At 40.3% G+C, this 13,543-nt stretch overlaps 1 protein-coding gene across 4 annotated transcripts in view; it reads left to right on the forward strand.

The window, feature by feature from the left end:
• wwp2 (WW domain containing E3 ubiquitin protein ligase 2) overlaps positions 1–13,543 on the forward strand; it is a 59,876-nt gene that overhangs the window by 22,165 nt on the left and 24,168 nt on the right. For all 4 annotated transcript variants that reach the window (XM_023956034.2, XM_023956035.2, XM_078949004.1 and 1 more), the window contains exons 6-9: positions 1,425–1,497; positions 3,423–3,574; positions 4,434–4,677; positions 6,851–6,940. In XM_023956034.2, the coding sequence (XP_023811802.1) occupies positions 1,425–1,497; positions 3,423–3,574; positions 4,434–4,677; positions 6,851–6,940 (559 nt within the window). The remainder of the gene's footprint in view (positions 1–1,424; positions 1,498–3,422; positions 3,575–4,433; positions 4,678–6,850; positions 6,941–13,543) is intronic.

The raw sequence follows: 13,543 nt of genomic DNA on the forward strand, positions 1-13,543 counted from the left end.
GTGGGCGGGTCTGTTGGTGCAGTGTAAGCCGCGGGCTGGTCAGAGGACATTAAAGTGCTCCTGCACTGTCCTTCTGAAATATAAAAATGTAAATGGGGATTTGTTTTCCCCTCATATAGAGGGCATTCCTTTCCCGATCTCTTCCAATCCTGATGTACTGGTTTCTTTTTATAATAACAGCCTTTCAAATGTTCTTAACAATTTTGCTGCTGTCAAAACCGGGTCTGCATCATTTACTAAATCTTCTCCGTGGTTCATTCCTCCACCTCTGCTCCCATCACTCCGACTCTTTTTCTGTTTCTCATTTATTTTCTTCCTTTCAGCTCCCCGATCCCAGTGAAATATCCCGCCTCATCCATAAGTCCAAACCATGTCTGCTAGGTCCCCTCCAAACATCCCTGGTTAAATCCTGCATCCCCTCTCTTCTTCCCTTTATTTCTGCTATTATCCACTACTCATTGACATCCAGTATTGTACCCTCACTCCTCAAAACCGCAACTTTCAAACCAATCCTAAAAAAATCAGGCCCAGACCCCAATTCCTTTCATAATCTCCATTCTATTTCTAACCTACCCTTCATCCCCAAAATACCTGAAAAAATTTGCCTCCGAACGTTACCATCATCTTAATCAAAACCATCTCTTTGAACCCTTTCAATCCGGTTTTTGCCCCCTTTATAGCACTGAAATTGCCCTGTTGAAAATCTCTAATGACCTTCTAGCAGCTGATTCTGGGCTCATCACCATCCCCATCCTACTTGACTTGACCGTGGCACTTGACACCATATCTCACTCCATCCTCCTTCAGACTTTCATCTCTTGACACCATTTTCTCTGATGTTCTTCAAGGTTCCCTTCTCTTCATTAACTGCCTCCTACCCCTTGGTAATATATTCCATAAATTCTACATAGATTTTCATTGTTTCGCCGATGATACTCAGCTCTATATGTCCAGTAACCCAACTCTTCTCTTCCACCTGCCTTAACCTGCCTGCCTTAACAGCGATACAACTGAGGCATAAAGGCTTATTTAGAATATTCAAAATATGTTTTGTTGTTTGTTGTGCTGATTTTAAAATTGTTCATCTTTATTAGTTTTAGTTTTTGCGTTTACCTATTGTCTAATGCAGTCGTGTCAGTCACATATTTAAAGGCTATTGAAAACCGTCCATAGTAGTTTAGGAAATTCTCTGTTGTGCGTCTTTAACTGTAAGTTTCGTGTAATAAGAGGTTGTATTGTAAAGTTTTATTTTTTTTAATGTGTTTTCCCCCCCTCTTTTTTTAGCTGAAAATATTTTAATTCTGGTCTTTAATCTGAACCCTTCTGACTGTGACTTTGCATCTCTTTAATTGGTGAAGTGTTCGTGATTCTGTCAGAATAAGGACTTGTTTGCATCATTGTGGTGTGATGTGTTTGTGTTTCAGAGATTCTTCAGTCTGACAGACCCAACCTGAGAAGGACGCAGAGTGAAGAGAGTGCATCTGCATCACACAGCAGGTGAGACTATCATATTAAAAGATGGATTAAAGTCACCAGCATGGGTGACGTCTAAAATAATAAATTTTATTGTGCGTTCATATACTCCTAAAAATAATACAGGTTTTGATATCTTGGATTTATTTTTGTAATTTTGCAGTACTATTAAAGTCTTAAATTCAATTCAATTTTATTTATATAGCCCAATATTACAACAGTCCCCTCAACGGGCTTCATATGGGTAGTTGTTTAATAAACGTGAAATCATAAAGAACATGAAGTCATAGAATTCAATAGGTAATGGCTAAGCTAAACACTAAACTAAACGGTGCCCTTAGACCCTCCTTCTCGGTAAGGAAAAAAAACCCAAAAAATGTCTGAGTCCAGGGAAAAAAAGAAGAAACTTCAGCAAATGTCCACATGAAGGGGGGATCCTCTCCCAGGACGTACAGGCGATGAACCAGAACTCTTGGAGAAGAATTATTTTATCTAACTCTACAACTACATGTTTGAATATTGCAACAGATGGGCTCCATCCAGATGGGGTTGGGGAAGGCTGAGGCTACAAGACGAGCCAGAGGCGGGGTCCACAGCCAAGTTTAGGAGCAGGCGTAGAGACAAGCCAGAGGCGGGTGCATGGCGGGTCAACCCCCCTCCCCATGCACCGTATGGGCACTTAAGTATTGGTATCGGCAAATATTGGCTGTCGGGCACAGTTGCAGAGGAAATATATGTTATAAGTATCGGAAGGAAAAAAATATATGGGCACATCCTTAGTGGTGGCTAAGGCTTTTGAGTTGGCTTTCTTTTTAAAAAGAAGTGCTATATCAGTAAAAGATCTCTTAAAATCTGGTTAATCTTAATCATTTTAAGATAACATGGATGAAATTTAAATTATTTTCGTCTTTAAATGTAGAACTGTTGGCTGTTATTTCAGGATCAACAATTAGCAGCTCGGCCTCTCATGACCTGATAGACTGACGTAAAACCTAACAGTGGAGGAGAGCTCTTCATCCTTCTGGTTTCAACACTCTGCAGACGTTTGTTTTTTACAATAAGGATAATGGTGTAATAATAAACTAGTGTAACCTCCTTCTAAAATACTGTTTGCAAGGCATCCAAATGAAAATAATGAACCTGGGATGTAATTCTATTCTAAATAAATTGAAGGAGGAGAAGAAAAGGACTGCAGTGCCAGTTTGTTTGACTGAAGAGCTTGAGCAGAGCGCCAGCAAACCATTCCCCACTGAGTGTGGTTTGAAGCGCTGCTCTCGCTGGCTAGAATGGTAGTGGGATAATAAATATTGAAAACAAACCTGCATTTATTTCAAAGCTTAGCTGCAGGAGTGCATGGGGTCAGATGGTATTCCCATAAAAAACACTGTGGGGGGCATTAAGCCCGGTTCAAGCGAGGGTCCGCACCGCTGTTGTCATGGAGAAGCGGTCAACATCTGTGTTGGAGAGATTAGAAGACTCAACAGCAGACACATTTTTCTCAGACAGCTCGGAGCTGGACGGCCACACGAAAACGGATTCGCTGGCACCAGACCGGCTTTTTGGTACGGCTGTTGCCTCTGTCTTCTGCTGCCTCTTATCCATTTTCTCTGGTCTTCTGGAAGCTGGTCCAACTGCAGCCGCAGCATTCCTCCATCCTGGAGAAAGAAAGCCAGCGTGTTTTTCTTCATGTGAAAGCTCCCGACTAAAGAGCAAAGTTATATTTAGCTCTGTGAAAATACCCAGCCGTGAAACGGGACCAACACCTCCTCCGCTTGTGCTGCTTTGATGCTGAGCACACTTGATCTTCTGCAGCACTGAGTCATGAAGCAGCAGAGCTCTGGGATGTCCGTTCCAAGCGAGTCAATGGAAGACAGGAATGGGAGGATCTGAACTGTGTTTTTGTTTCCTCCTTCTTATGTCTTCTCTGATTCATCGATTTTTGTTTGCAGGACCAACAGGCTCTCAGTGGGGGGTCTGCATGGCGAAACGACAGGGGGCTCCAGGGGGAGCTCTTTAACTAATGGGGAGCTGAGCGAGGAGCCGGGCTCTTGTGCTCGCCATCCACCCTTGAAGAGTCATGGCAGTCCTGGGGGCAGTGCTGGTAAATATTCTGCAGAACATGTGGACAACAATCAGCAGGTTTAGCTTCTTAGATGCTGTTTTTATGCTTTCTGGTGAACGCGCTCCATGAAATGAATATTATCTTCAAAGTCTATGAATTTGTTTCTTAGATGTTCCAATTGTTAAAGTTTAAAAACAGTTACCCGATTTTTTTTCTTTTCTCTTCAGATGTATGTTGTCGCACTGCAGCATAAGTCGTACTCTGGCAAAAAAAAGCAATGTTTTAAACAACTTTGCGTTTACGCTGAACAGGATGCATGTGTCAAATATGCATCCGTTGCTTATTTTTTGGTGCATGACAAATTTACTACTCAATGCTAGTCTAAACGTGTTTATAAACTACAGACTGCTGTTGCTGGGAGTTCTACAAGAACATCGGTAATCACGTCTCCATGTTTGGGTCCATAAAATCATTCGGAATCTGCAGCTCAACATTTACTGTAGGAGCTGCGTCTGAATGATGCTACTTTCAGCGGTACTTCCGTCTCTGTAACTCAGTCTGATGACTCGTCGTCCCACATTTTTGTTTGGGATGGTGTTTCTTCTTCTTTGTTGCCGTTAGTAATGACTGATATTCACACCCACAGTGCCCTCTAGTGATCGTTAGTGGGAACAACTGCTAAGTGGGAAAATAAAAAATTTATGAGCTAATATTTATTTTTTAAAATCACACAAGTCACACCCCTGGCCAAACTATGTAAAAAAAAAACATGACTTATACTCTGAAAAATATGGTAATTGTTGCAGAAAGCGTCAGATCCCATTGATACAGACCTGTTTCTTTGCAGTCAAACCTCCTTGTTCTCTTTGACCTCTGTTTGCTTCCCCCCCCCCCATAGATAAAGTGGAAGTCATGTCGAACGGGATGGAGAGCAGTTGTGGGGCCGTGGCCCGACAGACTCCTCCTCCTCCATCCTCTCCATCGGGCCGATCTCCTGCCGCCAGCAGCAGCGGAAGCCCGTCTCCGGGTCAGGAGGCCCAGGGTACAGCCGCCCCTGCAGAGCCCAGCCCCAACGCCACGTCCAACACAGAACAAAGCGGCACCAGCACCGCAGAGCCCAACACAGACTCACTACCGACTGGGTAAGAGCTGGGGCACTTTGTTGTCGCAGAGCCAAATGAAACTTTTGCCCCTGTGGGTAAATTCTATGCTAAAATATATAGAATAAAAAGAGTGTTTGAATAGTGCAACAGAAGTCATAAAGGAGACCATTCAGCTGATTAGACTATTTTGGTATTTTTTTCATGACTTCAGTCAGAGTTCCTTGTACAGCACTAAAAAAAAACATTTCCTTTTTGATTGTTTTGTATGTTTCAATAATGAAGTAGTTGTTCATGATTGAAGAACAAGAAAGAGTCTGGATTAAAATCCATGGGAGAGTTCAATGAAAATTATGCTGCTGAGCAAAAGCAACAGAAAGACTCATCTCCTGTTTGACCAAAACTTCACCAAAACTTAAAAAAAAAAGTTCTTTAGACTGATGAAACAAAAGACAGGCTCTCTCTGACATGTACATGTATTTTTATAAATGACCGTCACAGCGTTATTCTAGCAGGGGGGTAGTAGTGTGATAATGTTGGTGTCCTTTGAAGCTTCCGGATCTGAACTACTTGTAATCACTGAAAAGACAGAAATTCCGCCTTGTGTCAGAAAGACCTAAAGGAGAACAAACGACTAACAGTTGAGGAGAACTTTAGGAGAGCTGTGGTCCAAACACTGAAGCGTCTCTTAGGGGGCAAAAAGAATAAAGATCTATGACCTGAGAAAAAGGTGGCACAAACTTAAACAGCCTGTTACATGACACTGTGTTGCATTTAGCAGAGGCTTGAATACAAAGCGACTTGAAGGTTTCATGCAAATGAGCGTAATGTGAGTTTAGGTGTCCTTCTCAAAGACGAGATGAGTGTCAAAGCTGGTGTTTGAACCTCCAAAAAACCAACCTGCTGAACCTACGAACCTAAAGCCACATCTGTTTGTTCTGGAGAACCCAAATATGTCTGATTTCAGACAATTCCGCTAAGAAAAGTGAAGAATGACACGTATGTTAGAGACGCTTTAGCTCCGTGCCATTTACAGTTGTGACCGTTAAGGCTGGTAAAACCAACTACAGTGTTCCCTCTCGTTTGTCTTGTTCTAAAAAAAAACCTGCAATAGCAGATGAAATCCACGAAGTAGCATTGAAGATGTAAAAACTCCTCACTACATTTTATACACTTTCTCCCGACTGACATTAACACCTTCACACTTTTCTTTCTTTTTTAAACTCTCAAACTTCAAACATTCATAGAAAAATGAGTCCAGGATTATAGAATGAAAACAAAGATCTGATCGTGATGGAAGATTTATGCACAGAGATTGATTGACAGTGTCAACATTCAATCAGGCCGCAGAACACAATCTGCAAAAAATTATAAAAATAAAAAACCTTCAAAATTGTCATCTGTGAAACAGCAAGACTGTGAAAAGTCAATTGCTATATTGTGAGGGACCACCTTATTAAGGTTTAGAGGGAACATTCTCAGCTTTTATTGTGAAAGGACAGGCAGCAGAAGCTTCTGGTGCTGCTTAAACTGAAAATGTTTTTTCATGAATATGGTTTATATTCTGAGGACAGAAAGAAAGGAGGATCACACAGATCACTAAAGAGAAAACTGTTGTTCTCGTTGATTTAGTCTTGTTTTACTAAGTTAATGTAATATATTGGCTTTTTTATTAGTTAAGAGACAAAAAATGTTTTCTACATGTAGTTTTTTTTAATTATCTTTGCATAGCTAAACATATATCAGCGTTTAAGATTAGATTTAGACCATTAGATTGTAAAAAAAAATAGGATTAGAAGCGCTCATCACATACTGTGTTTGCAAAGGGAACCGGAACCATTAGAACCAGAAAAATACTTGCAGTCAAAACAACATTTTGGATGCTTGTTGATTACTTTTTATGAAGGTCAAATGAGCTTTTTTTTTTTAGCAACACATACACAGAGAAGCTAATAATAAAAATAGATATGGTTCTGCCATCCAACCACTTGCATAGTAAGTAATTAGTAATAAGTGGACTCATTTAGAGGCGTATTTCCTCCAGATTTTGACACCAATGCGTCTCGGTGTCAGTTTTATCCTCATATGATTCCAGCTCATGCAAAATGCTGCTTAAACCAGGAATCTAATTAGAGCTAATTGTGAATTTTAGAAGTGAGCGGCTCTGGTGGTTTGCTTACTGCTCCAGTGGTTGTGTATTTGTGTGTTTGTGCAGCTGGGAGCAGCGGGTTTTGCCTCACGGGAGAGTGTATTACGTCGACCACAACACCAAAACCACAACTTGGGAGAGACCACTGCCTGCAGGGTATGTTTGTTATTATAAGTTTGTTATCTCAGTTGATGCACAGGTTGTTTGAAGACTGGAAAATAATGCAAAGTTTCAGTTTCTTAAATTGAAATGAGCTGATGCTCGTACAAACGATCCTTTTTTGAGTTTGCAGTAATATTCGGTTCAGGGTTTGATCTCTGTTCAGTTTATTTCAACTATATAAAGACTGAAAACCTACCAGGAGGAATTAGAATTAATTAACCTCTTTATTAGCCGTTCACAATGTGTTCAATAAAAAAGATGATGGACATTGAAGTTGAGCACAAATCTCACTGTATTCCAGACAATGTATATGTCATTAACCACAATCATGATTAAAAAAGAGAAGAAAACAAACAAATGAAGCAAAAAAATTTCACTTCCACAATCAATCCTTCCAGACTCATTTAGCTGGGGATTGGTACACTTGCAGAATTCCGGTACATCACTTGTCCGTCCTGGGAGAGGACCCCTCCTTCATGTGGACGCCCCTGAGGTTTCTTCTTTTCCCCTCCGGAACCAGTTCTTTAAACTTTTTTTTTTTTTTTTTTAGGAGTTTTTCCTTACCGTTTAGTTTAGTCTGTTTAGTTAGTTAAGTTTAGAATTTACCTATTGAATTCTATGTATTCATGGTCCTACTGAGTTTGGGCTTTACAATTAAAATTGAATTGAATTAACCTAGATACCTGTCTTCTCCTCATCACTGCAGTTGCTAGCATCCTCTGAGTTAAAGCACATACTGCCAGGAACCGCCCTGCAAAAGGCCTCCGCCGTACCAAAGGAACAAGTAAAAAGTGTTGTTTCCAACGTTCCCAAAACTGATAATCGACATATAAAGTTTTAATAAGTTAACTGTCCCGATATAACACTTTTTCTTGTTGTGTTGACCCGCCCTCGTAGTTCTTGGCCAATGACTGAAGAGATCTTTAGTCACATGGTTTTGTTTACAAGCTTTGGTCCGAGCAGAATGGTCTGCTTGATGGCAGTCTGAATACAGACCAAATGCGAGGTTCACGACTGGATCCAGAACAAATGAAACCGACTGGGTCCGGAACAAAGGATTTTTCCAGTCTGAACACACCTTAAGTCTTTAAAGGACTATCAGGACCTCTGAGTGAGCGATCTGTCAAAGTTCCGATTCTGTTTGCCTTCCTGTTTCTAGGTTTTAGTGTTTTTCCAGGAGCCCGTGTTCAGCCGTGTCGTTCAGCTTCAAGGAGGGCTCCTTGTCAGTTTTTTATGTCTAAATTTGTGTTTTATGTTCTGTGGAACATGTGGCGCGGAACCACGTCCTGATCCTACAGTTGTTGATTTTCAAAAGCAGCATTATGTGCAACGGTTTTAGCAGTTTCACTCCGCTTGATTATTTATTGTTTTTCTCAGAGTGTGTGACTGGATGATGGGGGAGAAGGAAAAAAAAAAAAGCAGCTGTTTTTGGGAAAAGGTCACCCTCCCTTAAATCCAAACCCCCATCTCAATTTTTCCACATGAGGAACCAGAGTGTGGGGGCCCCGAGAACAAAAGTCTTTTCTTAGTGCCACATGCACCTCCATCCACCACTGTGTTGGCTGCCGGCCGCATGGCTCTTCAGAGGATCAATTAGCAGGCTGAGCCGGGGCTAACGCTCCAGATGCACACACCAGGAACTGTTTAGAGGCTGAAGGGGGGGCAGGGTTGGGGTAGTTGGGCAATCGAGGTCTGGAAGCTGAAATAATGAAAGCCATCCGAAGGAAGGCTGATGAGAGCTCATGAGTCACACTATCTTTTTTTCTTTTTTCTTCTTCACTCAATTGTTCAGTGTGTGACCCATAATGCATCACAAATGTAACATCCGAGCGCTTCTACGGTACGCCAAACTGTCTGCTTTTCACGACAAGACTGTGCCACAGTTCTGTTTTATTAAAACCTTTTTTTTAGAAGACCCACTCTAATGAAAATGTTGTTTTGGGAGTTTTTAAACATCTTCTTGTGGCGTTTTTCGTATGATGGAGGACATGTAGAAAGAAAATTAAGCCTGAAATTGGATTTCTCAGTATTTCTTTGTTCAAATCGCTTTGAATCGGGCGCAGACTAAAAATTGGTGTTTAAAAAAAGAGCTTTTTGTGATGTTCTTAGCAATGCGGAGAGGAAGGGGGGCGGGCTTGCCCACAACCTGGAGATGAATTTCTCATGAATTACTGCTGCGCTGCAGAAACTATGTCCTAGAGAATGACACAGGTTTTTTTTTATTTCTGGCTAAAAACGTCACAATCATAATTAAAAGACCATAATTATAATAATTAATGCAGTGTTTGGTGTCACAACATCAAATTATTTTGAAGTTAAAAGAAAACCATCAGATTAGCACTGCAATGCCGGACCAAAGCACATCGACGTCCTTTGCTCTCAATGTTTTCTCAGTCTAAACGAGGAAAAGGAGCTTGTGCATGACTTAATCAGGGCTGCGATCAGTAATCAGGGCCGCAGCTTTAATGTGGTTGTGTTACTGCTGTGTAGCAGCGGTTGTTTCTTGTCTGAACAAACAACACTCGAGTTCTGGTATACAAAGCTGTCGTGACCCAACGTGGATTATCCGTGAAAAATGACGCCGGAAAAAGGTCATATGGACGATGCAACATTGGAGATAAGCTGCTTTAATGCTCAATAACTTCAACATCTAAGTTCCTTATGAACAATCAATATGTGGGAAAAAACTTCGGGGTTCTCACCAAACTTCCTGAGGGTTTTTCGACTCTAAAACAAATATTAAAACATTTTCTGTTGCCTCTTTATTAGGAAATATGCTAGATATAAATGCCAATCTACTGTGCTTCCATTTTTTTGGTAATATTAAAAACATGCTTATTTGTATTTTTTGTAAACAAAATATGAGTAAAAAATACTTTTATTCTCCTGGCTGAGTTTAAAGAATGTCACATTAATTTGTTCAAAATATCTTCATTACACAAAAGCAGGAATATATTTTCTTTCCTAAACAAGTTTTTAGAATATTAAATTAAAGTTATATATCTTATTATGAATTTACCTGCAGTCTGCTCGGTCTGTGCAGTCAGTTGTTTATTCCTCTGGTTTGATGTTTTTTAGTCTAAAAGCTCAGGTTTTAATATTAGTTTTAAAGAAAATAAAAATCTATTCTTGGAATTGGAATCTTTGTTTTTTTTAACATCAAGTGACGCGACGGAAATGTTCTCTCTTTATGAACGACCAAACAGTCAAAACCTTTTTTTATGCTAAATACAGAAATGGAAATAAACTTGCAATAATAAATGTTTTACCGTATTAATAAACTGTTGTTCACCACAAATCGTTTAGGTTTAAAGACTTCAAGTAGAGCAGATTTTTTCAAATCAGTGCTTGTGTTGATAAATTGCAGATGTTTTTTATTTTTTATTTGCCATAATCTTTCTGCATGCTGACAGCTCTGACACATTCACACAACCAACAATTCTTGCAAGCTGCTCTATAGGTCAGAATATGAAGGAATGGCCTGCAGGACCACAGCTCATGGCAGTCAGGAACTTCAGATAAATGTCACATCTGATTCAAATCAATTTTCAGTTTTATTTGTATAGCCCAAATTCACATCAACAGTCGTCTCGATGGGCTTCGTATCGGTAATTGAAAAGGGTAAACATGAACTCAAAAGGATCATGAATACATAGAATTCAATAGGAAAATACTAAATTGAACTAAACAACAGACTAAGCTTACCGGCATCCCTGCCCTTAGACCCCCCTTCGCCGTAAGGAAAAACTCCTAAAAAAACGGATTCCGGAAAAAACCTCAGGAAGGAGGGATCCTCCCCCAGGACGGACAGGCGATTTACCAGAACTCTTGGAGAAGAATTAACTTATCTAACTCTACAACTACATATATAAAGTCCAGCAGACGAGCTTCATCCAGCTGGAGTTGGGGGGAAATTCGGGGGCGCGAGTCGAGTCGGAGGCAGGATCCACAGCCAGGTGTAGGAGCAGGAGCAGAGAAGAGGTACACGGCCAAGTACAGAGCAGAGACGAGCCAACTGGAGTCTGGAAGCACTCCCACTCCCCAGGAGGGGAGAGGGAAAGAGTGACAATACACGAATCGCACTGCACCAAACAGAGGCATGGAGAACTAAATGATGAATAATGATCAAGAATGGAGAAGAGAGGAAGGGTAGAAGTAGATGAGAAAAGAGGACAGAACCCCAGTGCACCATAGTTACCCCAGCTTCAACTTCTAGCAGCCTACTAACAACTTTATTGTTAATAATTTTTATTTCAACACATAAACATTATGTTAAATAAGCTCTGAATACTAACTAGTCTGACAATAAGCCTGTCCAAAGAGGAATGTTTTCAGTCTAACTTTGAATGTAGAAACTGAGTCGGCCTCTCTTACATGAGCTGGGAGCTTATCTGATCTGATGTAGGGCTGCTCTGTTTAAGAAATGATCAAGAGCAGCATTGCTGACTGTCAGAATAAATGCGTGTCCTCCCTAAACCTGCAGGGTGATCCTCCCATCGTGCTCTTGCATGTCAGGAGCTGTCACTCATCATCTTCTAATGACAGAAAAAGCCAAGTGGACCCGGTCCTACTCTGCGAAAATGAGCTCCAGCCTTATATTTACGTTGCTGCTGGACTTTTGAGAGTCACTGTGGAGGAGCAGATTCAGATAATCCCTCAGTTTAGCAAAAAGACAAAAACCAGATGTTGCCGTTTTTGTTCTGCGTTAAAGCAAACTCAGTCTGAGATCTAACAAATTATCTAATGAAATCTATTTTTGCTTTATAGCACCAAAACATTTGTCTTAAATAAATCAACTTTACATGGTAGTGTATTTTCTTGGTTTGAATTCATGCACGAGGCTTTTTATTTGGCTTTTTATTTTGTCTTCCACAGATTGATCAGATATCGGTGGCATCTTTATGGTATTTAAAAACCCTAAGATACAAGTTGATACTTAAAATCTTGTTGAAATGTCAGTTTTGGACATTGTGTTCATGCAGAATTAGAGAGGCGTCAAAGAAAGAAAAATATTGTGATAAAAAAAGTTATAATTCATGGACTTTTTGTCATAAGTGGGAGATATCTAATATAATATCTAGGTTTTCCGTGGCTCTATAGGTAACTTGTTTCATTCGACAGGGGCAGGTTTCTGTTCGGTCCTCTTTAAAAGACCAACTCAGATGAAAATTGTGTTTTTGGGGTTTTTAATCAGTTGTTGGGGCATTTTTCTAATGATGAATAATGATGAAAAAATAAGCTTTAAATTGCATTTCTGAGGGTTCCTTTATTCAAATCATTGAGAATCAGGAGCAGACGGAAAAAGACTGTTGGGGAAAAAGTGGTAACGCTTTCTTTTACAGTACAGTACTTACAGTGTACTTAAGTAGTATTTACATGGTACTTATTGTGTTACTACTGGGTATTTACAGGGTGTTTACATGGTACTTTTTATGGAACTTACTGGGTACTTGCATGGTACATTTTTGTGTCTACTTGGTACTTACATGGTACTTGCTGTTTATTTATGTGGTACTATTTGGTTCATACTTGTGTGATACATAATGGGTATTTATAATGTACTTACTGGGTATTTACATGTTGTGCAAAGGTGTCTTTTGTGGTACTTACCACATGTAAGAACAAGGTAAGTACAAATAAAGTACCTTGAATTTAAGTCTGCACTCGTATCTTTCATGGTTTTGCAATGAATTTACCACAGAAACTACCCCTTAAATACAATAAAACCTGACTGTAAAAGAAAGTCAGCCCTATTTCCACTCTATTACTTGGTACTTTCAGTACTAAATGCTGGGTGTGTTCATGTATTGCCTTCCCGTACAGTGTACATACACACTTGGTCTTCTGACCTTACCAAATGAAACACTGCTAACTTGTTGGTAAAGGTGAAGTAACTGCATATTCTGGCCTGATTACTTCTTGTAACATGTGGTAAATTTAAAGAAAAAAAAGACAGCAGTGAAAACAACAATCTTTAATATGATACACTTCTGCAGCATACAAAGTGTCATCACAATGAAATTTGTTTTAAATTCTCAACAAAACAAGGTGAGGATCTGGGGCCATTTCCTGTTTTCACGTTCGGTGACAAACTCATAAGCCATGTAAAGGAGTGTGAATCATTCCTGGAACAACACAAAACTATGGAAGAAAAGATAAATAATTCATTCATCATTCATTTTCTACTGTTTTGTCCCTTTCGGGGTCACGGGGCTGCCGGAGCCTTTACCGGCCAATTGTGGGCGAAGGCAGGGGACAGACTCTTCGCCAGTCTGTCGCAGGGCCACAATCACATTCACTCTCACACCTAGGGGCAATTTAGAGTTGCCAATTGACCTATGAAGCATGTTTTTGGACAGTGGGAGGAAGCCAGAGACCCCAGAGAGAAGGTCCCCCATTGACGTTCTGTTGCAGGTCCCCCAGCAGAGACTTGAACTGGGGGCCTTCTTGCTGTGAGGCAAGGGCGCTAACCATTGCGCCACCGTGCAAGATAAATAATATGAAAAAAATCTGTTCTATGGAATGCTCCTTTTTACTATTTTGTACCATGTAAGTACCCAGTAAGTTCCATAAAAAGTACCATGTATACACCCTGTA

The sequence above is a fragment of the Oryzias latipes genome, chromosome 6, assembly GCF_053564925.1.
Source record: "Oryzias latipes strain Hd-rR chromosome 6, Olatipes_Hd-rR_3.1".
Classification (NCBI taxonomy): Eukaryota; Metazoa; Chordata; class Actinopteri; order Beloniformes; family Adrianichthyidae; genus Oryzias; species Oryzias latipes.